The sequence below is a fragment of the Arachis stenosperma genome, chromosome 8, assembly GCF_014773155.1.
Source record: "Arachis stenosperma cultivar V10309 chromosome 8, arast.V10309.gnm1.PFL2, whole genome shotgun sequence".
NCBI classification, from domain to species: Eukaryota; Viridiplantae; Streptophyta; class Magnoliopsida; order Fabales; family Fabaceae; genus Arachis; species Arachis stenosperma.
Genome location: NC_080384.1, coordinates 47,471,087 through 47,498,872, shown reverse-complemented (window position 1 = coordinate 47,498,872; position 27,786 = coordinate 47,471,087). Strand labels below are relative to the sequence as shown.

The 27,786-nt window shown below is 34.7% G+C and overlaps 1 protein-coding gene across 1 annotated transcript; it reads right to left on the bottom strand.

Annotated features, from left to right (window-relative positions):
* Positions 1–187: 187 nt before the first annotated feature.
* On the bottom strand, positions 188–27,786 carry LOC130944527 (nuclear pore complex protein NUP205). Its single transcript, XM_057872876.1, has 46 exons — positions 27,585–27,786; positions 26,910–27,070; positions 26,716–26,811; positions 26,486–26,560; positions 26,226–26,330; positions 26,005–26,115; positions 25,094–25,253; positions 24,853–24,938; positions 23,725–23,847; positions 23,400–23,627; positions 21,516–21,605; positions 19,696–19,854; positions 18,934–19,050; positions 18,640–18,846; positions 18,146–18,247; positions 17,891–18,034; positions 17,564–17,694; positions 17,347–17,466; positions 16,108–16,231; positions 15,601–15,798; positions 14,959–15,077; positions 14,704–14,854; positions 14,498–14,610; positions 14,333–14,414; positions 14,121–14,207; positions 13,942–14,019; positions 10,986–11,189; positions 10,222–10,314; positions 9,865–9,969; positions 9,525–9,695; positions 9,395–9,450; positions 9,234–9,306; positions 8,947–9,137; positions 8,736–8,862; positions 8,570–8,647; positions 6,529–6,693; positions 4,717–4,881; positions 4,483–4,620; positions 2,972–3,115; positions 2,578–2,700; positions 2,385–2,480; positions 2,114–2,251; positions 1,912–2,012; positions 1,443–1,562; positions 664–787; positions 188–552 (listed from the first exon to the last, which is right to left on the bottom strand). Exons 2-46 carry the CDS (start codon positions 27,048–27,050, stop codon positions 469–471), a joined length of 5,643 nt encoding a protein of 1,880 aa, XP_057728859.1. The 5' UTR covers positions 27,051–27,070; positions 27,585–27,786; the 3' UTR covers positions 188–468.

The following is a 27,786-nucleotide window of genomic DNA, read 5'->3' as shown; positions in this document are numbered from 1 at the left end:
GAGTGGAAAGTGGGGGTTGAAAATACTCAGAGAAGGAACAGAACAGAATGGCAAAGATTTGTTTAGAAGAATAAGGCAATAGAAAAGAGAACTAGAAAAAGAGGAATGATAATATAAAGTGGCCTATTGACATATAATGAAAACTTTTTTATGACATAATTATAAAGAGTAACATTGCAGAAACTCATTCCATCTGAACTTGGTAACAATTAATATAAATGGATTGAAAGTATTGAAGGTGACCAACATTGAAGGCAGAAACCACCCTTTCTCTGGCACCTATTTAATATATGATAACCATACAAATACAAATATTTCTACAACTAAAAGCAATATATACTTAATTCAGCAAAATTTTAGCATCATCACCCGAGTGCGAGACACAAATCTGCCTGATTACTTACACTATCTATAGACACACTAAGTGACGATACACTAGCAATCGGTACAAGCAGCAATAGTATCTATCTACAAAATTGACTTTTGAATTGCGATCTCTTTTGCTGAAGTTGTTAGTCTTCGAAATACTTTGAGATGGTGCCCTACTTTATCCTGAGAAAACAGATAACCATAATTATGCAAAAAGCATAAAAAAAAATGACCAGAACTTGCATTGCAATTTAAATATTTAATAATAATAGTTGTTATTACAAAACGGCATACCTCACTCAACAGTTCGAGTCGTTCAAGATTTGGAACTAACTTTCCACATAACAAAGCAATGTCTTGTTTTGGATCATGCTTTGCACTATAGGTAGTTGTTTTCGTAACCAAGTTTGAATCAGAACTGTCAAAACGTATTAAAAGGTCAATCTAAAGACAAATATTAATCCTATACTTTTTAAGTTATTGAAAAGTACATTTTCTGTTTCAATTTTGCCTGACGTGCTGAAGCCAGTCAGCCATCTTATTTTAACTTTTATTTCTTAAATTATTTTCCTTCCCAAATAAAGAAAATAAGTTCGAAAATAATGCAACAATTTTAAAAGGATAAAGTATATTTTTTCTCCCTGAAGTTTTGGCAAAAGTTTCAAAAATATCCGTAAGTTTTATTTCATCCCAGAAGTTTTTTATTTGCATCAAATATACCCTCAACAACTAAATTTTCAAAAAATTTAAGACCAATCTAACAATAATGCATGAAAATTATACTTAATTTGCTTGTGTTGAGGGTTGTTCTTATGAAATTGTTGTTGAATTAGTCATAAATTTTTTGAAAAATTAGCCGTCAGGGGTATATTTGATGCAAATCGAAAATTTTTGGGACAAAATTGAAACAAAATAAAATTTAAGAGTATTTTTGAAACTTTTGTCAAACTTCAGGGACAAAAAGTAATACTTTACCCATTTTAAAATAATGTAAGATTAAACACCCCATTTAACCACTGTATCTTGACTTTCTCCCATTCTAATTACTTATATCAGAAACTTAAAAGTCTTACCATTCTTGAAGATGGATGAGAATGATATTTAGCACATGTTCAGCGAGTGGAAGTAACAAATGGATTAGTTGATCTCTACCAGCAACAACTCGGCACATTTCTACCATTGCAATATATCTCCTGCAACAGGAAATATATTAGAATCAGTAAATACAAAAACATCTCAAATATCCTAATTATAACTACCTAGAGTATCTTAATTTCTTAAAATTATTCCCCCTCACACACATCATATTTCCATTTTGTTTCCATATTTAAAATTGGGAGTCTAGCATTAGCATTCAAAGATAGGGGTTATTGATTTGTCATTTGTATCACAATTCTTTGCATCATATTAGTAAAAAATCGTATTATCCAAAGTCTCTATTCCCGTTTTCTCCTCCCTCCAGCAGTAAAAATGCAAAATGCCATATAATCAGGTAGATGTTCATTTTCTGGATTTCTAGAATGACATAGTAATGGGATCAACCTTTTTTGTATGTTGTCCGAAGATGAAAGTGTGTCTTCCCGGATGCACATATTGATGATCTCATCCACTTGCTGTCTTGACATCTCATTTATGTCCCGAATCTGCACATGATGAAAACCCATATATCATTCCTCAAAAACCACAAATATAAACAGAGGCATAATGAAAAAGGTATGTGGAGTAGTTGATTATTCTTTTTAACCTTGTTAAGTAGTAAAGACTTTTCCTCAGAAGCCCTTTCAAGTGCGCTTGTTACAGAAGTAAGAAGAGAATTAAGTAAGTTCAATGTGGGTTGTTGAAGTTCCACGGAAGAAGGATAACCCAACATGGCATCTGAAAACTGCAACATCACATTAGAAGAATAGAAACTTATCAGTTAAACAAATGAGAAAAAGACAAATGTAAACAATCACACATAATGAGAAAAAGACTTCAAAGTAATTAACAACCTCTATATTTTATACACAAGATACCTGCAATCTCAGTGATTTTTTGGTGACTAAAAAGTATAGATATGAGCTCAAGTTGAAGCATAATTTATACATATGCAGTTCCGAATTCCTTTGGTTCTGATAAAAGTAGAGCCATGGCAAAGATTAATACGCATGCATAATACAATGTTATTCATTTTGAACAACTTACAAAAAGCTAGTGCTTGAAACTCACCTCAGATGATCCAATTGATCCAACAAAATTAGGAACCTTAGAGTCACGAGAGAACAGACCATGCATCATACCAAAAAGTCCTTGTACAAAACCGTACTCATCACTTTCTTCGTATGGCCAAACCTAAAGTAAAAAATAAAAAAGTACAGAAACCGAATCAGAAAAGCCAAATGTTCAGAGAATTACATTAACTCAGAAAAGGAAGTTCAGAAGCCTTCTGAATAGAAACTACAAAACCATAAAATAGAATAAACTACCATGCTCTGAAATAGATTATTGAGTAAAAAGTATCACTTAATCCCACCTTCATCTACTTAAGGAAGAGAAGCTAGTTTATAAACTGCCTACTGACAGTAACCATTATCTAGCTGAGAGTCTTTAGAGAAAACATTACCTTGCTAAGAATACCAACAACTAGATTTATCTGCTCCAACCTCAACTCATCCACTTCAACCATGTCCAAACGTAGAATATGATCAAAGAATGATTGATGCCCTTTGACAAAATCAATTACTTCGCGCACAATTTTATTCTTGACCTATAATATACAGGTAAAAGACACCAATTTTTGTCAACACAACAAAAATTTACAATGCTAAAATTTAGATAAAGAAGATATCTTATAATATAGTCATATCTTAGAAGATGCCTTCTACTATAGGCATTGTGACTTATGTGTTTGTGATCATCAATCACCCTATACATTATCTTTAATGAAGTTAGCTTTAAAAATGTGATAATAGATCTATGTTATGAATTTAATAGTTCACAAAAAGAATTTATTCTGGCAATTATTACATGCATACATTTTTTCACATGCTTTTTGAAGTTACCACATTTATTTTAGAAATTTACATTTTTTTTTAAAGTTATCATAGTGTAAGCTTTTGGGCCTAATAAATAGTTGTACAAATAACAAGGTCCTTTGAATTTTATACATTGAATTACTACAATGGATGCCATCATGTAACTCTATGTGGAGACACGTTCTTATTCACCCAAAGGAGTGAATGTTAACATTTCCCTACATACAGAAAAACATATACACATATACTAAGCTTGCTGATCTTCACTCAGAGGGTTTAATTGTGCAAGCTTAAGGCATAGAAAGCATTAGCTTGAGGAGGTATGATAGAAGTAAATAAGATATATAATCTCTCTACCGTATCTTGGAATATCAAAAAGTACAATTAATCATCTCCTGGCCCTGGGATTGGTGTTAGTATTAAGGATAAATTTCCCAAGGATCTACAAGTGGGAAAATATTCAAGGACAGCCTAGCAATTAGGCAGAATCAGGGAAATAGAAGGCCTAACAGACATACTTAGAGGGTGAGGTAAGAGAAATGCCATGTGAGCGTGTAGAGCGAGCAGAGTGCATGTGTGCATTCTGTTAGTGCACAGGAGTGATAGATGTGGGGAGAGTGAGAAAAAAAATTGTTTAGGCTGATTTTGGAATTGACTTGGGAGAGTGGGGCTGCTATATGCCCTGTGCTATCCCTTCTGTTTTGCTAATTATCATATCCTTCATAAATAAGCTGAGATCCAGCTTCACTGAGTGTTAATAATACGTATACACTTATCCCTTCTTATTCTGTTGGTAGTTTCCTAATAATTGGTTTTCATATTTACTATTATTTCATGAGTTTGTTCGTTATTTATTACAACTAGAATTTTAGGAACAAATAGGACCATGTAATTAGCTTCTGCTTCTACTCAAATGCAAGAGCTATATAACCACAGTAACTGAAACTCATAAAGGCTATACAACTGCTATACTTGTACACAGCTTTATCTCGCAATTGAAAGCCACAAAATATTGAGAGGTAAAATGAATGACAAGCAAGGCAGCAAGAAAAAAAATCATAGGAGATTTAAAATTTGCAGAATAAACACAATAGCAAACCTCCAGATAGTCTGATGTGTCAACCAAGGATGTTAATGAATAAACTAATCTCAAGACTGGGGTTACAATCAATCTTTGTCTATCAACATCCACTGCAACATCTCTTCTAGGCCTTGTCTCAACCCACCTAACAACTCCCTGCAGATTGCTTAGCTTCACATCGTCAGTAAAAGCTAGATGAAAAGGAAAGCTGAAATGAATGAGTTGTGTGCAAAAATGAAACTACCCACTCACCTGTAAATTGATTGCCCTTCCTGAAACAAGATGCTGCAATAGGCCCATGGAAAATAGTACTTGTGCTCCAGATTTCCCATACTTGTGACTGATTCTTAGTAGTAAAGCAAGCTCAGCCTCGAACGTACAAGCCCTCTGCAACGAGTCCAGTGAAAGACCACCATCCTTGAACAAATGATGAAAAAAATAATCAGTATTATCATCTCCTTGAGATGGGAACCTTTACTGAATAAAATCATCAGGATCAGCACATGTTGGGTTTCTAAAAACATGATATTCAGTTATGTTTAGTCAAGTATGCGGCCTAAATGCCTAAAGCTTAATAGTTTATTCCAACTAGCTGGTTAGAATTTCCCAAAGTCCTTTATATTCATCATTACAACACCCTTCTCGTTCCTTTATTAAAATAAAAATTAAAAAATTAAAAAATCCAGGCCTTGCCACACTACATGGGATTATATGGATCAAATGGCACTCTAGTATGTCCATACTGAACATTAAAATCTAAATCCTTTTTAACAGTCTTGCCTATAATTTTTCTTAGTCTCCTAAATCTAGCTATTGGACTGCGCAACAGCATTACCATTTTTTTCACAACAGATACTGTCCTAAATTTTCTCTCTAATTCCTATTTCTGTCAAGTCTAATATACATCCACCCATCCAATGCACATACTTCTGTAACATTACTACCTATGGGCTTTTTATGCCCAACATTCAGTTCCATCTCACATTATCAAGTTTAGTTATGCAGTGAACACTGCCTCATGCTTGAGTCAGTTTTTTCCATCATATATATCCCCTGATTCTTCCACCCAATTTGATAACATGCTTTAAACAACCCTTTGTTTGCACAACATCTTGAATAGTATAGCCAAGATACTTAACCTACATTAGGCATATAATTTACATGCCTCCTGCTTCCTGGAAATATTATACTTTGTATACTGTCTTATCTCTGCTTAGATAACACGATGTCTTGCCAAAAAACATGCACTATGGTAAAATATGGACTCAAAATCAACATTTTGTGCAGACCAATTGTTAAAGAAAAATTTTGATGACCTCATCTTGTGCTGTCATGATAATTGCGACTCAACGAAACAAATTTGGATGGTCAAAGGTGAAAGATATTGAGATAATATCACCACTAGATCAATAATTTCAGTTGCAAGTGTCTTACCAAATGATTGATTTAGCTTTTTTTTTGGGTCATCATCACATCAACTCACACACTACTAACAGGTTCCTTTCGTACCACATTCTAGCTAAGCTAGGAATCAAGCCCTGGTACAGGCATTGGGAAGGCAATGATAATGCCACTAGATCAACAGACAAAAGTTCCGTTTGTCAAAAGTTTAGTATGTGTTGTTCGGTTATTTTTTTATCAACTAAAGATATACAAATTACGGTAATTCCAAGCACTTTTGATTAGACTTTGAAGCAACAAATTCAAATATAGAAGTATCAACAAGGCATTTCTGCGCTATATTGAAACAACAATATAAAAGCAGTTGCAACATCAAACACTAACAAGTATATACAGAGATACACTCCCAAGGCTATATTAAATGTACAGGAGTATGCAAAAGAAACTATCTTAGTTTCAAAACTAAGTCAAAATTATGAAACCACTTGAAGAAATAAGGAAAGCATAACGATAATGGTACCATCATCAGTCATGACTAAAATAAACAGGTAACCTTAAAAGATCAGTCAGATTTTTTGGTTAATGAGATGATTAGTCTACATCTGTAAAATAAAAACAATGTAGGGTGGTGAAGCAACCTTTAATGGTGGACAGAATAAATACCTGAATGGAAACATTGCCGATGCCTGTAAAGCATGACCTTAAAAATCCCCTACTTTGAAGTTGACCCAAGAAATATCGCTCATGATCGATACAAATGAGCGCATCAATAACATAGAAAGATATAGTCTTTCCCGGTTCACTGCCATGGGTTGCATCTTTTATTACCTACAATTTCAAATCACTTGAAACTGTAAATAATTCACTTGGGTATTATCCAAATAAAAACAAAATACGCAAAATGGATAAAAAGCAGACTAAGCAACAGAATTTGTAGCACATGGAAGTAACAACCCATAGAACAATATCCAGTGGGTATTTGATGTATTAGTCGTTAATGGAGAAAATAGACTGATTTGGACCCAAATCTATACGGAAATTTTTACCTAAATCTTCTCTCTCAGTTCCCATCTTAATTCTTTGATCAGGGGACAAAAAGGGGCTCTCAAATTCCCCCTTTAAACATTTTGAGAGATTGGAAGGCTATGCTTTACTGATAAATTTTCAGTTTTGTTTGGCTTTTGTATAGGGGAACCCTTAAACACCTATTTAATTTGGATTATCATTCTCCTCATGTTAATGAAATTCTTTTCTATCAATAATGATAATAATAATAATAATAAGAATAGGGATAAGTACTGTTTTGGTCCCTAAGGTTTAGGGTCAAAATCAAATTCGTCCCTAATCTTATTTTGAATTTAAAATCGTCCCCAACGTTTCATTTGGTATTAAAATCGTCCTTTTGAATAAAATATTTTTCTAAATGACAAAAATACCCCCTTATATTCTTTGTTTGACTGTCCTCTCCCCTTATTCAAGAAAATACCTCCTCCTCCTCCTCCTCCTCTTCTTTTCTTAATCGGACCACCCTCTGAACCCACTCCTCTTCTTCCTCCTGAGCATCCTTGCCGTCATTTCGGTGTTCTTCAAAATGGTGTCGTTGTTGTGTTGTTGTTGCATGTGTTGAAAGGGGAAACCACGGCAGAGATCTGCCATCGAGGACTCCCCCGCCGCCGTCGAGATTGACGGTCGCCCTAGCCTTGCCACGCCGCACCCTCGCCTCGCCTCGCCATTGAAGGACATTCTCTCCGCCGTCGTCGCCCTCCTCTTCGGCGTCGGTCACGGTGCCGTCACACCGTCACCATTTACCTTGTCGGCTGTTGACGACCTTCTCCGGCGACAGCAGTGGCGGAGCAAACTGGCGACCTTGCTGTCTCTGCTTCGCCGTGGATCTCGTTTGTCTTTCTCCGTAATTGATTAAGATTTTCATTCTTTTTTTTTAAAAGAATCTGAATGCTTTGTTGTTGTTTTTGAATTTGAAGGATTTGATGTTGCATTTAAAACAAAAATTTTTGAAGCGTTGAAGATGGTGGTGAACATTGAGGCTGAGCTTCTCTGTTAGCGTTTGCAGGGACTTCTCTGGTTCCAGATCTCCTTTTCCTTCCTTTTCCGGCGGCAATTTCCAAGAGCAACAGCGGCGGCGGTTTCGATGGTGGTGGCCATGATTTTCAGCTCTCTCCCTCTCGCTCTCTCACTTCCCTTCTCTTCCCGGCAGTCTCACTCTCTTCTCAATCTCTTTGAAATAAATGAGGTTGTTGATATTGTTCTTGAATTTGAATGTTATGTTGTTGTTGATAAATTTTTAAATTTAAATGTTTTGTTGTGTTGCTGTTGTTGATGGATTAAAATGAATAGATATGAGAAGAAGAATAATTGGTGGTAATAAAGCTGGTGGTGGTGGTGGTGGTGGTGGTGGTGGTGAATGATGGGGTTAGGGTAAGAAAAAACATAAGGGTATTTTTGTCCGAAAAAAGTTAAAAGGACGATTTTAATACCAAATGAAACGTTGGGGATGATTTTAAATCCAAAATAAGATTAGAGATGAATTTGATTTTGACCCTAAACCTTAGGAACCAAAACAGTACTTATCCCTAATAATAATAATAATTTCCCCATATAAACAAACCATAAGCACATCAGCGAAAAATGTCAGTAAATAGTTAATGTTTATAAAGAAACAAATAAAACAAGATGATAAACTAACCAAATCCAAGATGCTCTGAGCCTCTTTCCTCAAAGTAGAAAAATTTGCATGAGCCAATTCAGCCTGTTCTCTATCAATCTGTGAAAAACAAATTGGAGAAAAAGGATGTAATGATGATGTATTAATCTATAAACTAGAATTAGATATTCTAATTTGTTTGCATAACCTTTGGGAGATCAATATATTCATTATCTTGTTCATTAAGCAGCAAGAATTGAAGAACTGTGGTTGGAACATCTGGATCAACCACATTCTGGCAATACTGGAAATAGCTAAGGAGCAAGGCATATTGGCTGTACAAAAACATGCACAAGTTAGTTTGCCAGCAACACAGTACATCCATACCAACAGAATAAGTTAAGCAACTAGTAAATTACCGTCTTCTAAGAGCTTCTGACGATTCATTTCTAAGAATAGCCATGATAAGCTTAAACAATATGGTCAAGCATGCACCATTTGATAATTGTTTTCCCACAATGAGATCGAGGCATGTTATATTATCCGAACTCAGACTGCCAGGAAATAAAAACCTTTCATCTCGTAGTTTGGCCATGCAAGTCAATGCCACCTGAGAGAATTGCAGGCATGTTAAATAATATAAACCGGTATATCATGGATAATGACTCACTCAACACATCCAAAGGATACATCAATAGTTATCAACCTGTGATAGTATGAATGCCATCTTCAATGAACAGTCTGGAGAAGCAGAAGCACTAAGAGATGTGTCAAGGACCCTGACAAGGCAATTCAATGATTACAAAAACGCACGACAACAGAGAGCCACTATAACTATTTTGATGATGGAGGATTGTGGCAACTCACTGAAACAGAATTTCAGATCGATTTTCAAGCATTGCTAATCTTCTAGAAGTGGACACCTTTAAAAAAACGACTAAGTCAGTGAATAATCCTCTAAAAAAAGAGTATACAGAATAGATAAAAAGATGCTTACCTCAACAACCTGAGACCAGGCAGTCAACATGTGCAGTTGAGCAGCTTGTTCCTCAAGATTTTTATTGTGTTTCCACCCCCATCTCAGCAACTGTTGAATTATCTCTTTCACATCATTTAGCTCAACTTCACTGCCAATATTATTCACCTGGAGATGAGCAGAATTGTATGTCTACAACAAGAAAGTAGATTAAATTTCTTATGAATACATTGTCCCAAAAAGGAAGTGAAAATTAATACAGAATGTTCAGAATGCAGATGAAACCTAATATTGTCAACACTAAATTAAATTCAAACAGAAATATTTTATGAAGAAATAAAGAATCGAAAAATAGATAAACCTGCCAAAGTTTGTCATGAAAGGTAGCAAGGTCAATTAGCCGGTCACCTCTCTCAGAATAATAGTAGACACCACTCTTTCCAGAATTTCCAAGTATTTCTTCCGCCTGAATAAGATATCCGACCATAAGAATATTACAGACTTGAAGATAGTCAAAGACTTGAAGATCATTGGAACTTATATTCTGAATTTGAGAGTGAGCCATTTTTGAAAAGTTAATGTAATGGATTTTGGAGAGAGAGAGAGAGAGAGAGAGAGAGAGAGAGAGAGAGAGAGAGAGAGAGAGAGAGAGAGAGAGAGAGAGAGAGAGGAGGGGTTAAGAAATATAGAATTAATAAAGTTTGGACAAGTATCTCACCATCAAGTCATACTTCATGCTAGACACAATATTTGAGAGCTTAGTAGTGGCGTCTGGACATCTAAACTGGATTACTTCAAGCAATTCTAACACCTGAATTTCAAGAAAAATACAACTCAGGAGAAGAATACATGATAAAGCAGCTGATCAGATCATCTTACATACTCTTATATGATGACATGAGACATTAGACATTCTCACATGTTCCGACAAATATATCCACGTTATTTCTGAAACCCGGGTATTGCACAATGAAAACCAAACAATAATATAGAAAACATGCAACTACAATATCACAGTAGTAATAATTGACTCAAATGATAGCCAAATATTGTAACACCTCAGTAAAGTAGTGTGAATATATAGACACTGTTATAACACTAAAAATGAATGAATGAATAAACCAGAACCAACAAAGTAGTATTATTAAGGATCAAGGATGAATGACCTTATAATTTTACATTTGTGTATTTCCAAAGTGTTCATTTAATTTGAATGCCATGGATATATAAAATTAAGGAAAAACAGTTATTAATTACATTTACAATACTGAATACATAGCACAAGGCGGCAGGGATACCAAGGTCAAAGGTTAGTTACAGTAACTGCTAGTGTTTAGCTGCCATGAGGGAAACTATTCTTTAGGGTGCATGTAAATGATACTGCACATAATATACTGTAAACAACATAAATTCAACAATATACATGCGATATGAGAGTCCACATTAAAAGAAGTACAACAAAAGTTCAATGACCTTCATTACCTGACTCTTGCTGACAGTTCTTATAGCAGCAGTTTCCAAAGTATCTTCAAATGAAAACGGGGACATGGTTTGGTGTCCATCAACTTCAGTTATACCTTGACCAAAAAGATGAGAAAGGATTGTCTGGCATGCTTCTCTATGTTTTGAGCTACTAACTTCTCCAGCGTGCAGCTCAACAGCTAGAAGTTTTAATAACCATGCTCTCTAAAACAAGAAAGGAATGGAACAAACCACCCATCTCAAACGTATCAAAATATGACTCTCTAAATTAGTCAGCCCAAGATTACAAGTAACATTGAGACTACTGACAAGAAAATGGGCTAGACTTAATCTCATTTATAAAAGTTGCTAACGAGTTATAGAGGTCTATTTGAATATCTCAAACGCACACATGAACTATCATCATTAACAGAAGAATCTTCATAGGCATCTAAGGATATTAAGGGGGAAGAACCACGTGTCACAAAATGATTGGTTGTATCTTAACATGACATAATACGTCAACAAATCATTTTGTGACACGTGACATTAACATGCCATGTCATCATACCACATGCCACCTAATGTGACACGTCAACATCTAATTAAAGGATCAATTTAACTTACGGTTGTATCATTCAGGGACTAATATGGATAACAAAATCTTTCGGAGACCAATTTGAAAAAAAGGGTTATCTTTCAGGGATGAATTTGATTATTAACTTGTATTTGTTGTGGTTGATAAACTTAGCAAGTAGTGTGCTTGCATGGGATTCCATGCTTCGGTTAGAGACAGTGAACACTTTGCACTGAGCTGTTAAGATTGGCTGGAACCATGTTAAAATACAGCACTATATATCATCCTCAAATCGATGGACAAACTAGAGTTGTCAATAGATGCCTTGAGGCTTATTTGAGGTGTTTCTCTAGTGGTAAGCCTAAGCCACAGCCAAAATGGTTGAGTTGGGCCGAATTCTGTTGAAAGGTGACCCTCTTCCTTCAGCCATGGCAGGAAGCACAAAATTCAATGAAGAAGTATGCAGATCAGAAGAGGGGGATGTAACTTTTGAACTAATTTTATTGCTCTACCATTAAACTGACTATGCTATATGGAACAGAGTGTCAGGAAGCAAAAGGTGAACATGACGATAAGTTAAGTGTGGCAAAGATGATGATACTAAGATGGATGAGCAAGCACACATGTATAGACAAAATAAGGAATGAAGATATAAAAGAGAAATTTGGTTTAGCGCCTACGTTGAAAAGATGGTAGAAACGCGTCTCACGTTATCTAGACATGTGGGAAGATCGGTAAGACATCCAGTTAAGAGGGTGGATGAGATGGAAGGTACACGAGGGGTAAAAGGTAGAGGAAGATCCAAGAATCATCCTAGAGGTAGTCAAAGGAGATCTGCGTCTATCAGTTTCACTGGAGACATGATACATGATCGAGTTCAATAGCGTTATTTGATTCATGTAGCCGATCTCACCTAATGAAATGAGGTTTTGTTGTTGTTTGTTATTAGTTTTTTTTTAATGAATTTTTGCGGGTACAACACAAAAGTAATATGATGTCAGAAAAACTATAAAATCAGCATTTCACTAAAATGTTCATGTGGCAACATTAGAAATTATCTAATATGTCGAGTGTTCATTGTATATTATTTGATTTTTCTTTTTATACATTATAATAAATAGATAGCTAGATAAATAAATAGATTGTCACAAACTAAAATTTATTCTCCAAATAGGATATGAAATATTAGAGTACTGTGTCTTTCACATAATTAATAGTTTATAATTTGTTTATAAATTTTCTAAAATTTTTGAAAGAATTAATTTTAATTAATAAGATGTGATATTTTTTTAACTAAACACACTATAAATTATTGATATTTTCTAATTTCATAATATATTATTGATATTGTTATATTTCTTTTATATAACTGTCATGCTAAAAATAAAATTGTGAAAAAGAATTTATAATTTTTTTTAATATATATATATTGATAAACCTTTTGAAAAACCAACTCAATAACTATATGTTATGTCTAAATTGCTTTTATGGAATGAAAAAATATAATAAAAAATTTAAAAAGTTCGTCTAAAATCCAGTCCCTTCATATTAAAATTCCTGGATCTGTGATGGTCATGAACCAATTTTTTCAAATAATTGTGCAAAACATTAACAACGATAGAAGAGAGAGTAGAGGCATAAGATTATGCAAGAGGAGACATAGAAGATATGTGAAGTGAATGTGAATTTATATAGTAAATATGAATAGATATGAGAATAAAAAGAGAGAATGAATTAGGTTTTATTAACTAATTTATATCTACATAAGAAGAATAAAAAGTGATGCGATAGAAAAGTTATAAAATGGCAATTTAACTAAAATGTTTATGTAGCAATATTATAAGTTATCTAATAAATCAAGAGTTCATTGTATCATTACTTAATTTATACATTATAAATAAATTGATAGATAGATAAATAGATAAACAAATAATTTTTCATAAAATAAAATTTATTCTCCAAATATAATGCATGAACATTCTTTATACTCTATTTTTTTTGTAGAATAAGATAATTTAATGTGTGAAATTATGAGAATAATACTAGATTAACAGTATAGATGTTATTATTCTCTATGGTAGTATAAATGTAGTTCTATGATAGATGCTTTTTTCTATGATATTGCAATGGATGACATGGCAATTTCTTATGAAACTTAAAAGCTTATGTGTCACTATAACATTACTTTCGGCTCTCCTTTTATAATAGATAATTGATAATCGATAATAGATAGAATACTTATTTTGTCAAACAAACAAAAACAAAACTCCAAAATAAATACTCGCAGGTGATAAGAGTGTCAAACCAAATTGATACCCAGTACAATAGAAAAGAGTTCTAAGATGTCAAAATCATATAACGGAAAACAAAATCAGAGAAACTGAAAGTTTGTGGTAAGACCTGATGAAGAGAACTGATGCGGAGAGGCTGGTTGCTGTTCCGTTTAGGAAGTGGAGCAATACCAATTGTATCAAGGTGCTATATAATACCAACGAAAGGAGTTTTAGATAATTAAAAATAAACATAAGCAATAACAAGAACCACAATAATGAAAACCAGATATATCCCAAATTCTGCACCTTAACAAAGAATTGGTACTTTCTATTCGACAGCAGATCCATCATAGGTACACATGTTAGTGGATCTACACACAACTCATAAAGGAGCTGCATCAAGAGAACAATCAAGATTCCTTTAGACATCTTATTCGTAAATGATTAATGGTGGTAAAAGATGCAAAGATCTCATCTACTATTTTACAATTGTTAAAGCAAGATGAGCACTTTACGACCTGAAAACCAAATTCATGAAGCAAAGCATTTGCATCAGGCTTCAAAAGTTTGTCCAAGATATCAAGAATAACCTTCATGCAACTGCAGACAACATTATAACTTTAAGGGCACACTTGCATTTACAAGAAGAAAAATATTAAGCACCAATAGATAACAAACCAAACCTGTAATAGAATTTAGGTTGTAGAACCGTCCGCTCAACTGGCATGTCAAGGTCAAATTTAAGTAGTAAATGAGTAATATTAGGGGCTGGCCTGCCGATGTTGTCAATTAGAAGCTGAAAAGATAATTTCGACATTTCCAAATGGCAATTTAGGAAGACTACAAATAAGGAAAGAGGAAAGAAAACAAGCAGTAGACAGCAACAAACTTTCAGAATAAGAATGCCTGGATCATCATTATTATTGTCAATTGTTTGAGACTCTTCCGACCGCAACTCAAGGCAGGCTGCATAATCTTCTATCAAGCTGTTGGCAGCATTAGATTTTAGCAGGAGTTGAACAAGACCAATCATGCGAGAACTGTGGCCCCAAAACAACATTATCAATTTCACACTATGATATCTAGTTTGCAGAACTCCAAAATTACACATCAAGAATAAGAAATAGGAAGGTAATTTGAGTGCCTTAAAATACTCATGATTCTGATTGAGGATTGTTGAACTTTTGGCTGAAAATCATATCTTACATACTCCAAGAGTGCCACTATTTGATTATGATCATGAGAAAGTATGACATCCAAGGGCTGCAAGCATATTTTTAAGAAAAAACACCACAATAAGCAATTATCCAATGCAATAGAATATGATACTAAAAATAAAGCTGCTCTTTTCCTTTTGAAGGGGAGCCTTGGAGCAACGATTGAGTTGTCTCCGTGTGAAATAGCCACTGATGTAATTATCAGGTTAGGCTGCGTACATTACACCCTCTGGGTGCGGCCCTTCCCTGGACCCTACGTTAATGCTGGATACTTGTGCATCGGGATGTCCTTTTTTTTTCTTTTCTTACTCTTTTTCTTTTTAAAAAAGAAACAGGAATGGAAAATATCTCAACAAAATCACAGATTGACGGTTTCCTAAACTAATTCCACAATTCAAAAAGGACATTGGAGAGTGTGGCTTGGCACTATTATCATCAATTAATATCCAGGCGAAATCATTAGTATGGCATTGAAATCACAAAATAAGTTTTAGCCATGCAATAGGGAAATGGGAAATCAAGCATGCGTGGGGAAATTCACTAATCAGTTGTAAAAATATAAATATTACCTGATATAGGGGACGCCAATAATCAGAAAGAAGTAAATCCTTTTCAAAGACAAGTAGTATTATTTCCAGAGAAAGCTGCACAGCATTCTCTAAAAGCTGGCCATATATTTGGCTACTGCGTTCAGCAATGACAGAATTCACCCCTTGCAGAATAATACCCATAATGTTCCGAAAGCAAGTCTTACCACTCATGAAGTCCTGAAACCAATCAAATTGTTTAATCGACAAAGTAACTAACATAAACATTCGTAAAAACCATAATACATAGCACACATAAATGATTGAGGAACTAATGTCATAATTGACGGGAACATTGACATTAGACACAACAGAAATCGAAGCAGTGGAATAAACTGTGTGGCTGATAGTAGGTTGTCAAGCACTAGTAGTATGCTTGTCCAAATGAGTGACATAACTGTAAGATTTAGTATTATAAACTTGCAAATTCAGAACTAAGGATAATGACCATTAGAATATCAATTTTATACACCATGTAAAAGCACATACTTTCAGCAATTCTAAAACAGGGAGCTGGAACTGAATTGGTGATGTTTCTTTAGCTGTTGAAAGTCGTGACTGATCAACTACACCGTCGAAGTCCTCCTCCTTGATGTCATACATGTTTAAAATCCTGCATTGTGGTTTTTATTCCCCCAAATATGAAATAGTGTCAGATGAGACTATACTAAGAGAAGATAAATCCTGAATAAAAGCCCCAAAGCTAAAGGAAAAATTACAAGCCCCGCAAAAACAACCACAAGAAACACATACAAAAGGGAAAACTGTTGATAAGAGTGAAGTTCCTTTATGTATCAATTAGGAATAATTAGCTTCATTACAAAACAATGTACTTATCATGAATTATTACTTTTAGTAAATAGACAAAAGTATACACAAAATTATATAGAGGGGGAAAAGGTACACCCAAAAGATTAGAAAATAGTCATATACACACAAGAGATTGTTTCCACAAGTCAAAATTGCCCTTCTAACTATATATGCAGCATCAGCAGCAATAGACTCAGACAAAGGCAAACTGGAAATGCTTTTTAAACTATTGTATAGCAATTTGAGGTATTACAACTGCATGGCTGCAACTTTATATTAGACTAGAAGAAGTTTAGATAATGGAAGGGCAGTTTAAACTTGTGGAAATAATCTTTGGGATATATCCCACTATTTTATAATCATTTGGGTGTACTTTTGTCCCTTCTATACTCTTTCGTGTTTACTTTTGCCCATTACTCAATTACTTCAGTGTATATAAAACCCACAAGCTGAGAAGGTTTTCTTCTCGAGCATTCACATACTAATCACCTCTTAAACACGGTACCAAGAACCCTAAAAACCCTTTATCACCTCCATAACTTACTATTCCTGTATGACGTTCTTTCTATCAAAGTAAATAATTTAAGTTCCCTTACTTCCTTTGAGCCAAGAAGAAACTATGATGGTGGATCACACAAAGTACTTGCATTGCCAAAGGCCTAAAGAAATTCATAATTAATCCATCCAATGTCCTTCACTTCTCTTATTAACTTAAATATAAAATAACACTTCCTATTAATAATCTTCTGATACAAGCTCTTGATGAAGCTTGAATTACAAATAATGAGTTTCACTTAACATGATAGAGAAGTCTGTTCTCTTGATTCTAGTTAAGCAAAAGAGATTGGAGGGGGGGGGGGGGGGGGGGGGGCGGGGGAAAGAACATTATTTCTCAAATCCGCAACAAAAAGAACTCACATATGAAAGTGCTGAAGGCAAGCAACAACCAACTGCCATTTTTCACAGGGATCAGCATAGGCTCTCTGAGGAAATGGCCCAAAAACGTGGTCATAGATGAATCTGAATATGCCAATAAATCTGAAAAATTAACAAACACTTTGACTTTAGCATGCAAGCAAGAAAGGGAGTAGATATTAGAAACTACAACAAATACTTAAAATTCTATGACTGCTACCTTCTCCCTCTATCACTCAAATCTCTTTCTTCAGCAATAAGAGCATTTATCAAATTAAGGAATGATATAGTTGAAGGATACTGTTCTCTCCTTGCTTCAATTTCGTTGAGTTCAAATTGCATATCGTAGACCTGTCAAATAATTAGATAATTACATTTTAAATGTATTGCTTGCAAAGTAGGGATGTCCTAGAGATATAATGTATGGATTTCTTGATCTAGCAGGTAGCAGCTAACAGTATGAGGTTCTATAAGATTTGCTCCTGAGAATGAAATGTAACTTTTAAAAAGAAAACCTTCACTTATTTTGTAAGACAAATATACCAACCTGAGAAGCCATAGATTGTGGATTATTCTGGACATCAGGCCCCACAACTACTGGCAGATCATATTGCTCAAGATAGGTCCAAATACTATCCTTCAACATCGGAGAGACACGAATAAATGTGACTATTGCATTCCTCAGAGCGCCCTATATTCCCATCGCAAACAATGACAGATTGTTTAGAATAACAGTGCAATTATTTCACTCCAAGTACACTTTTAGACTTCCAACAAGAACCTCACAGTAAAGAAATCCTACCTTCAAATAAGGGGGTACATTTTCATAACCAAGAAGCTTAAACAGTGGTTCAATATCAGGAAACCAGTTTTTTCTTTCTATTGGGTTTCCGTTTTCCATAACCTGTATATATAAGACAAATAAAAAGTAAAATACAATTGGGAGATAAATAATATAGCAATATTTCATCGAACAATGAAATTAGACCCCCCATAGTGCAAATTAAACCAAGCATTTAGCCTAGTATGAGTGCATCATGCAAATATGATACCAAACAGGAAAAAAACCCTGATACTTCAGCTCGTCTTAGACAAACTCATAATAAACCAAGTTAAAACATGGAGAGTCTACGAAGGACAAAGTGGTGGAAGAGACCATTACAGTTAGGCCATACGGGATTGAGATTTAAAAACAGAAATGAATCCCCTTTTATTTTTAGGAACAAGTATAAGCACGTGTAAATTATAACTGGTTTGACAACATAAGCTGACTCGAAAAAGAAGGTGAAGTTAAACCTTCTTTAGGACATTTAAGTATGCCACAAGTGCCTTTGCATCCCCCTCCTGAATTTCAGGCAACATTGATCCAGCAGTTTGAAGAGACTGTTTGAACTTCTCATCGTAAATTGTTAGGCATTCAAACAAAGTACTCCACCCAATTGAGCGGAATGCTTTACCTTGAAGCAACTCATAAACCTTCGAAGCACCTTCTTGACTGGAAGCCTGAAAAGAAGTATACAAAAACAGCAGAATCAAAAGGTGCAGTCCAACACTAAAGCATCAATTTAAGGCAATCAGAAACTTCCTTACCAAGGTGCTCAGCATATTCAAGAAAGCCACAAGAGTTTGGAAATTCGTATGGTCCTCTCCAGCAAAATTTACAAACGTCCACAAAACATCATTGCCAGACAAGAGCTCTGGTTCTTTCTGAAGATTGAAGAAGACTATGCTTAATCAATTATGCCAACCGGATTGATTGTAATTGACACCAATAATATTTGTTAAGTTACAGCCATACGTACTGTTTAGATGAGTTTATTTCCCCATAAATTAGCTAAGTTTGTATGCCTTGCATTATTATTATAAGTGGAATTAATCAAGATTTTGAGGCACCAAACTCTGGTCATGAAATCATGGATGGAGATTCGCATCTCTTAAAGAGAAATCTTTTGTTTGTTTTTCTTTTGTATAGAGGAACTCTTATCCTCTTTTCTATTGTTCTTCTCTTCATCTTAAATTATTCTTTTGTTCCAAAAAGAAAAGGAAATACAGAAAAAAGAATTACTTTTTTTGAACATCAACTTTCTGATAACTAATGATAAAAGAAAAACCGTTAGAATTAATTAGTGGAATCATTTGCACTGAGATACTAACAATCATCAAACAGCAGAACAAAATTAATATCAATGAGCTGAAACTCAGATCTAAAAAACATAATTGCTTGCTGAATAAATAAGTGTAAATATTTCATTGTACAATGAAGCTGCTGTTGGCTCAAGGATGCATAACATTTCCCCATCCCCCTAGCTCATCTAGGGTATATAAATAGAGGAGCCAATTGTTCTAACTGACCTTATAAATTTCACTGACAAAGTCCAAGATTGAATTAAATGGTAAAGGGCTCATTTCAGTGCCACGGGAAGTTGTGCTACTGTCCTGTGAAAAGTCATGTGATCCAACAACTCGATATGAACTAAGCATGCTCATAGTCCATTCCTTGGATTCCTTTATCTGCAAAAAGTATACAAAATATAAGTGAATATTTTTACGAAAAAAGAACAAAGCAGAATAAAAACATTGTTATGCTGATATACTGCAATAACTACAGTTAGAGACCACATGCCTCAAGATAATGTCTAGAGAACTTCTATATGGCGTTGAGATAGGCTCACTGCCTCACTCAATACTAATATGGTATCAAACGCATTCTGTGGTTATTATTGCCCACTTGCAGATTCTAGTCCTACAAACTAGTCTCGCATAAACTCACTCAAGCTATAAGATGAGTTCATTATATCATGCCCCTTAATTTTTGCCTAGGTGGACTTCCCTGAGCTAGGAGCTATAAATCTTCGAATCTCATCTTCTCCATTAGTCACAAATATGTATTGCTGAGTGCCTTTTTTTAAGAAGGTCAACAAGCTGTTCCAAGGAAGGAATATGGGCAATATGGTCCTTGAATGAAGCATTGTATTGTGAGAAATAAAATCAGATAGATGAATATTGAAGTAACTGAGTTGAACTATGCATGAGTGTAGGCATGGGAGTAGAATGGTATAGCAGCCATAATGACTTGGATAACTTGCTAACTTGCTCAGCAAGTTACACAGGTAGAGAAATGTAAATTGTGGGTCAGGTAGTTAAATCCCAACTAACAATGACACCTGTCACGCGAGGAAGTGATCCCCTAGAACTAATCTCACAGGAGGTCCTTTGAGCTCTAGTACCAGTTCACTCTATCAAGAAAAAAATGGGGAATCAACCTCAAGAAATTCAATAGCACAAATCAAATTATAATTTTATAGGATTTAGGAACCGAAAATCACTAAAGAAGAGGGTAACCTAAAGAAGGAAGCATAACAAACTATTTCTGAGTTCACAAGGGGAATGACAGACAAATGATTTGAACCCAAAAATGCAATTTTGGGAGTAGGCAGGAAAAGACATTAGTGAAAACTGGGGAAACTTGAGCCTATCAAAACTGGAGCTCAAGGATAGTCCAATTTTTTTTCTTATATAATTTTTCATTAACAGTAACTGTGATATCACACTTGTAGCAGTGTGGCTACAGTAATAGAGACTAGAGATTTTTGCAACTACTTTGATGTCAGTTTCTATCAGAAGTGCAGTTAAACATCTAAGTTATTGAACAAAATAAAAGCTGCATTTTGTGTTGAGCAGTTACATAAATTTCAGGCCAAGAGTACAAAATAATGAAGTGTGGCCCTTTGGTCTGAAATATCAACCTTAAACAAAACAACTGAAAACCACAAAAGCCACTGCAATTTCATTCTAAGGCCAGGTAGGGGAACTAGCAATGAACCAAAGAAGAATGGAAAAACCACATTTCAAATTTTAACATCCATTTCCTTTGGGAAAAACAAACTCAACTTCAGCCAACATACACTAGTGAGGTGGGGTAGCAGAAATATGGAAGCTACAAATAACATAATAACTTTCCATCATGAAAATCACAGACAACAATATGCAGATACAGCAGCTACAACGAGATAAGAGGCTACATAAAGTAACCAGGCAGTCAAAACCAAACTTCCCAATGTGTTATGCATTTTACCAACTAAATCAGCTTGTTCTATAGTTGGTCAGAAATAAATTAACTGACATTTTTTTATGGATGAAATACAGAAAATAAAATATAAAAATACACTGACCTTGTCCCTTGCAAGTGGATTAGACAAGAAGCAGGTAATCAGCTTATGCAAATATGCATTGTACATGTAGATCATATCTTCGTCTTCATTCTGTAAGACAAAAAGCTGGTATCTCAAATGCACATCCGTGAAGTATAATATCATGTAAAGCTAAAATCAATAAATAATTAAAATAGCCATTTTTTATTCCAGATAATATAAACAAAACCATTTCTAAAACACTTACGGATAACACTCCAAACCCTTTGATGCCTTAATCGTTTATCACTTTACCAAATTCCTCTACCTAGACTACAATTTAACTAAGCAAAGGTTCCAATTATCTTTGAGACCGCAACGACCTTGAAATTCATGAATCCTCAACTTAAAAACCCATTTGAATCTCTTGCATCATGCCCATTAGTTTACTAGCACAAAGCAAAGCTCCTCCTCCCTTGATACCTTTGGGTTTTTATCTTGTAAATCCTAATTTTAATTCCTATTTCATTACTTGAATACAACCTCCTTTATCCTTTATAGACACGTTTGAAAGTCCAGAGTTCTTAGGCCTCATTGATGATTTTTCTTTGTCTCCTATCCCTGATAAAAGGATTTAATCTATTGACTCTTCTGGCAATTTTAGCTAAAATCTTTCTTCCATTTATTTTCTTAGTCCTGTAATACTACTTTCTGTCTAGATAAACTCATTTGGAAATCCAAAGCTCTCTCTAAAGTCAAATCTTTTATATGGACAGCTATGCTTAATAGAATTAATACCAATGACTTGTTGCTTCTCCCCTGATGTGTGTATTATGTGAAGGGCAAATTCAGAGTCAAATTCGCATCTGTTTTTGCATTGCCAAATGGCTAGTTTCTTATGGGACAATTTGTTTAGCATCTTTGATGAATGTCGGGTGTGACCTGCAACTCTAGATATATTTTGATTGACTAGGTTTGTTGGGTTTGGTAGTAGAAAAGAAACAAAATTATGTGAAACAATGCAATTTTTGCCACTATTTGGACTATCTGATTGGAGCATAATGCACACACCTTTAATGACAGATTCTCTGATATACATGTCTTATGGGATAGGATTAGACACTTAGCATCTATTTCACATAAAGCTCATGAAGCTTTTAGAGGAATTTCAATCTATTTCACATAAAGCTCATGATGTTTTTAGAGGAATTTCTCTTCGGGACATGTTGAGAGATTGGAGAGCTTTGCTTTTTGGTAGGTTTTTGTTTTGTGTTTTGCTTTTATACAGGGCAATACTATTCACCCACTTTTTTGTATTTTTTTTCTCTCGTCATAATGGAATTCTTAATTTATCAAAAAAAAATATGTTTCAACTAAAAACTTAAAAGAATTAGTCATGATGATATTTAGTGGGTTCTGAAGCCACATATGACTATTTCCCTTGCTATACAATATGGTCAGTTTGAGTTCTAAATCTGTTTCACATCTATTTTGCACTATACTGTTGCAATAGTCAGCTCCTATGACTAGTACTAGTTTCATTGGTTTTGGGAGAATGAAGGGAATCAAATCTTTGGGCAATGTAAAGTCTATGCCACCTGTTGGTATACTTGGTGAGCATAATTCTCATCAAGTCAAGTAGGATAAGATTAGGCATTTGGACTTTATTTGGTGTTGAAATTATCATTTGTTAAAGGATTCTGTCGCAGATATGTTGGGATATTCGAAGTATTTGCTATATTGAGAAACCTTTCCTTTGTTAGTTACTCTTTCAGTATATATCTGTTGCTCTCATATAACTTTGTATTCATAGAGGATCCCATATCCAAGTCATTGAAGTTTTTTTTCTGACTCGATGAATTTGTTCCAGTATAAAAACAATTTGAAAAATAAAAATAAAACAAATATCTGTCATCACAAATGAACCTGGTAGGCAGCAGTACGAAGAACTTTATCCAGTAAAAACTGAAAAACATTATGCGAGAATATGACTTCCAAGCATTGGCTAAGATAACCCGTTTCATCTGAGGAGCCACTTGAGATAGTTTCCCTTGCTACAATACCATCTTGTATTAACATTAAATGTACCAACCAAGCAAGCCTTACGACACCAGTAAAGCCATCAACAATTGGATCATTTCCTGCAGCTATCACCTTAAGCATGAAACAACATCAACAATATCCAAAATTAGCACAAAATAGCCAAGCAGTGCTTCTCAAAGGTCAAAACATTAATAATACTTCATCTTACAAGTTCATGAAATTCACGTCTAAAGGAGGCATTAGAAGACAGAACCGATGCTTTGTCAGGCACTGTATTCAAACCATCTGATATGAATGATATCACAAGAGTAAAAAGAAGACTGAAAGTAATCTGCAAAATGAAGTGTGAAAACTGTGAGAAAGTGACACAAATTTCAAGAACAAGAAACACCGTGTGTCAGAAAGGCAAATAAAGCTTGATATTCAGGCGAAGTCTTGTCAATCAAGGTGGAGTCAGGAAGTCAGCTAAACGAATCAAACAATGCTGCTGTGTGCAGTCAAAAATCATGCATATTTAAATTATTAACTCTAAATCTCTTTTAATAGTTTCACCTGTGATTTTCCTGGTTCTCCTTCTACCCCTAGCCATAGAGCTATTCTCCATCTGATCCATTTTCCTTACTATACCTTCAACATGCCTTCTCCACATATATCAAACCCACCTAGTCATCTTTCAGAAATAGGTATTAATGGATTATTTCCTAATCTTATCTTGTCTAGAATGTTCACTCATCCATTGCAACATCTTCATATCTACAATATTTTGTTTATTTTCTTCAGAAATTAAATCAACACATAAAAAGACACAACAAAAAGAAGTCATTCATCAGTTTACCAAGCTAATTTAATAGTGTACTTTTGACAAAGGAATATAAAATATCATGACAATGAAGGTGCACTAGATTTAAAAACCATTCATGTCTCTACCAAAATGCCTAAATTTTGGGCAGATATGGTTCATGACAATCTTCTTCTCTTTGACCCCAATGATATCCTCATTAAAAATATATTAGAATCATGTAATCAGTGGAGGAATATGTAATTAGGGAAATCATATATCTGTATCAGCACATGAATCCAGCCTCCACTATGTAGTTTAGACATATGGGTTTGATATGCCTTTTTCTCATTTTCTTCCTTTCAATAGAATACGTTCAATGAATGAAGAGACAGTAAGAGAAAATTTTGACCACCTCTTTAGCAAAAGATCATAGAGTACATTCAATAGTTACTTGTGCTACGAAAAATACCACACCTCAAAACCCCAAAAAAATAACTTATATGACTTATGATACATAAAAATTAAAAATCTCAGCAAATGGTTATAAAAATGTACCTGATGTTTTACAGTGGCATTGTTGTCACTGACTTCATCGGCACTATCTTTTAGAACAGAAAATATTTCTTTTACATCCTTTGGACCTGAAAATACAGATTGTCATACAAGTTTCACCCTCACCCTAATCAATAAGCTATTAGAAATATAGTCTGCCACAGAATACAATAATAAACCATATAGGACTTCAGCAGTCATATTAGATAAGTAAACAATCAACATGAAAAGCTATCATGCATACTTGTCCGCAAAACCAGAACTGATAGGACAAGACAATGTCCCAAAATAAGTCTTTCTCTAGCAACCACTGCTCGTCTCTCCACAAGAGAACCTCTCGAATCAAGAACATAGCGCTCACACTGAGGACCACCCAACCCAGATGGTTCTTCTCTATTAAGCTCCTACATTAACAGCAAATTCTTCAGCACACACACAACAAAACAAAACAAAAACATTTTTAGGATCAAAGTTTGATAAAAAATGGCCCTCCCACCATATCTTACGTCATCCAAAGAAATAACGAAAATTCTAACCAGCTGTTGTATAAACATCTTTACAACATAAGTTAAATATCTAGTAAAGGTAAATAATGAACATTTACAATATACTATGCTTGGAGACCATATAGTGTATCAAATTTCAATGTTGTTATTGTAGGATTTATATGTTATCCAGTATGCACATAGTAGAGCAAAGTAAACAACAAACATTATAATACATATTGTGTATAAGCAACTAAGTTCAATAGAGAAAAATTAATATATCTTCATTAATAAAAAATATTAAGCAAACATCAATTGTAAAGAGGCTATAATCAAACTCAAAATCTTACTCGGAGGTTATAAAGAGGCCATCTTTTGCCCAGAGGTTAATCAAATCAAAACCAACATGCACAATTTTCTTTTTCACGTTTAAATAAAACATTTTATCAAGTCCAATCATTTCAGCTTAAACAGCTTAACTAATGTAAACCAAAAAACTAAGATGTATAGTCATCATGCAAAACTAAAGGAATAGCTGCAAACTCTAGTATACTTGCTTATCTCTTCTGGCCGACAATTAGAAAACAAGATAACTTTCAGGATACTTTTTCTTAAGTCAAAATGTAATACAGAAAGTACCAAGCAATATAACATAATACACAATGCGAACCTTGATAAGAGAAATCAACCGCTGTCTAAGTCCAGAATTGATAAGTTCTTCTAGATATTTTTGAAAGTCAACCAATATATCGTCCTCAAGTCCCTGATCAAGCACCGCAGCCTGTAGAGGGAAAAAAACATACAAAGCTGTGTTACCTGAAAACCAAAAGCCAGATGTCCAAAGTGATGCCCAAATGACCCTTAATGGTGGCCGGGATTGCAAGAAGATACCCGTAAAAGCAAATGAAGGGATGTAATCAGATCTCTTCTCTCTGTATACCAGAGTCCTGCTGCAAGTCTGTAAATTTCCAGTGGTTCTCGTCCCATTAAGCCCCACTGCATATAAGCAAATTAATGATTCAATTAATACAGTACTTCCTACTTTGGAACCTTTTAAATTTGTTACTTTACAGACTAAAGCTTGAACTTCAAAGTTCTAATTTGTGACTGGCTACATTGTTAGTAGGCATAGAAGCAGCTGAAGTACATACCTCTTGATTAGCCGATACTAGCAAGCGAACACAATCGACTTCGTTGAGATGGAGATCATCACTCAGTTTCAGTGCCTATGCTTCATAAAAGCAAATATTAGATAGAAAAAGGATAGGCAACTTATACATGCGTATAATACCTTAATCAAGACTATTATACACAAAGCTTGGTAAAATAAATGAAATATAATAAAAGTGTACTAGAAAGAAAGAATGGGGATGCAACTCACAATGTGGACATCATGGTCATCAAGAGAGATAGGTGGAGAATCGGGAAGCCTAACTGATTTAGACTGCACTTGACTTCGATCAGATGCCTTTGGTGGCTATAGTCAGTCACAGAACAAACAAAAATAAATAAATGAAGCGGATGAAATTGCTGAAAAAAAGAACGAAACGAAATGAAATGGCAGTTAATACATACAGGATAGGAAAGGAGGGATTGGAATGAAGGGAGAGAAGTGCGAATGGCATGCAGGAGCTCCACTCGCTGGGCCGCTGTGGGAGGGGAAGGCCCCAGAAGCACTGACTCAAGGATGCTTACCATCAGCTTTGGAGATACCATTCTTTCTTATCCTGCTACCTCTGTGCAACAGAACAAAGAAACACATAACTCAATGCAAATGTTAGTTACTAATTACACAGCTTGAGCCTGTGACCTAGAAATGACTGGGAGAGACTTAAATCATTACTCCAAGGCTTCCTTCCATATCCAGTATACAAAAAATTTAGGGAAAAAAATAAAAAGGCCAGCAACGAAGAAATATATATCAGAAATATTACGAAAATTTCACAAATTAACCATGATAAGAAGTTAATTTTTCACCTAATAAAATAAAAAAATATCAAGTTCAACCTTGAACTACTCTAAATAGCCCACATTGTATCACACTTCCACTACCACTAACAGCAACAGAATACGTTCTTGAAGCTTGTGAAAACTCATAAATAATTAAACAGTTTCTACATTATTTCACACACAATAACACTGTTCTGGAACAACACAACAAGTCAACAACGCTTCCCAAAGAGAAGCAAGGAAAAAAATAACAGAGAGAAGCATATCGAACTAAAAAAAGAATAGCATATTAACCCTAACCTGCACGGACGTCGTTCGCTTTCCTGAGCTGGAGGTAACTTCGTCGATGCCGGTCTTGTTTTCCGGCGATCAGAGGCGGCCGACGATGAGGCAGCGGTGGCGGACTGGCTTGGCACTGGGAGGATCAGTGGAGCTACTGAGGTCTCGGAAAGTGAAATGAGGTTTTGGGGTTTAGGGTTCTTTCGGATCATTAAACCGAAAA

What these genes read in the sequence shown, in the direction of transcription:
- LOC130944527 (XM_057872876.1), bottom strand. Translation starts at nt 27,050, where the DNA reads ATGGTATCTCCAAAGCTGATGGTAAGCATCCTTGAGTCAGTGCTTCTG. An exon ending in TAGTATCGGCTAATCAAGAG is followed by an intron (nt 26,331 to 26,485) that starts GTATGTACTTCA and finishes GCTTATATGCAG; the next exon opens with TGGGGCTTAATGGGACGAGA. An exon ending in CTCAGAGCATCTTGGATTTG is followed by an intron (nt 6,694 to 8,569) that starts GTTAGTTTATCA and finishes TTGAAATTGTAG; the next exon opens with GTAATAAAAGATGCAACCCA.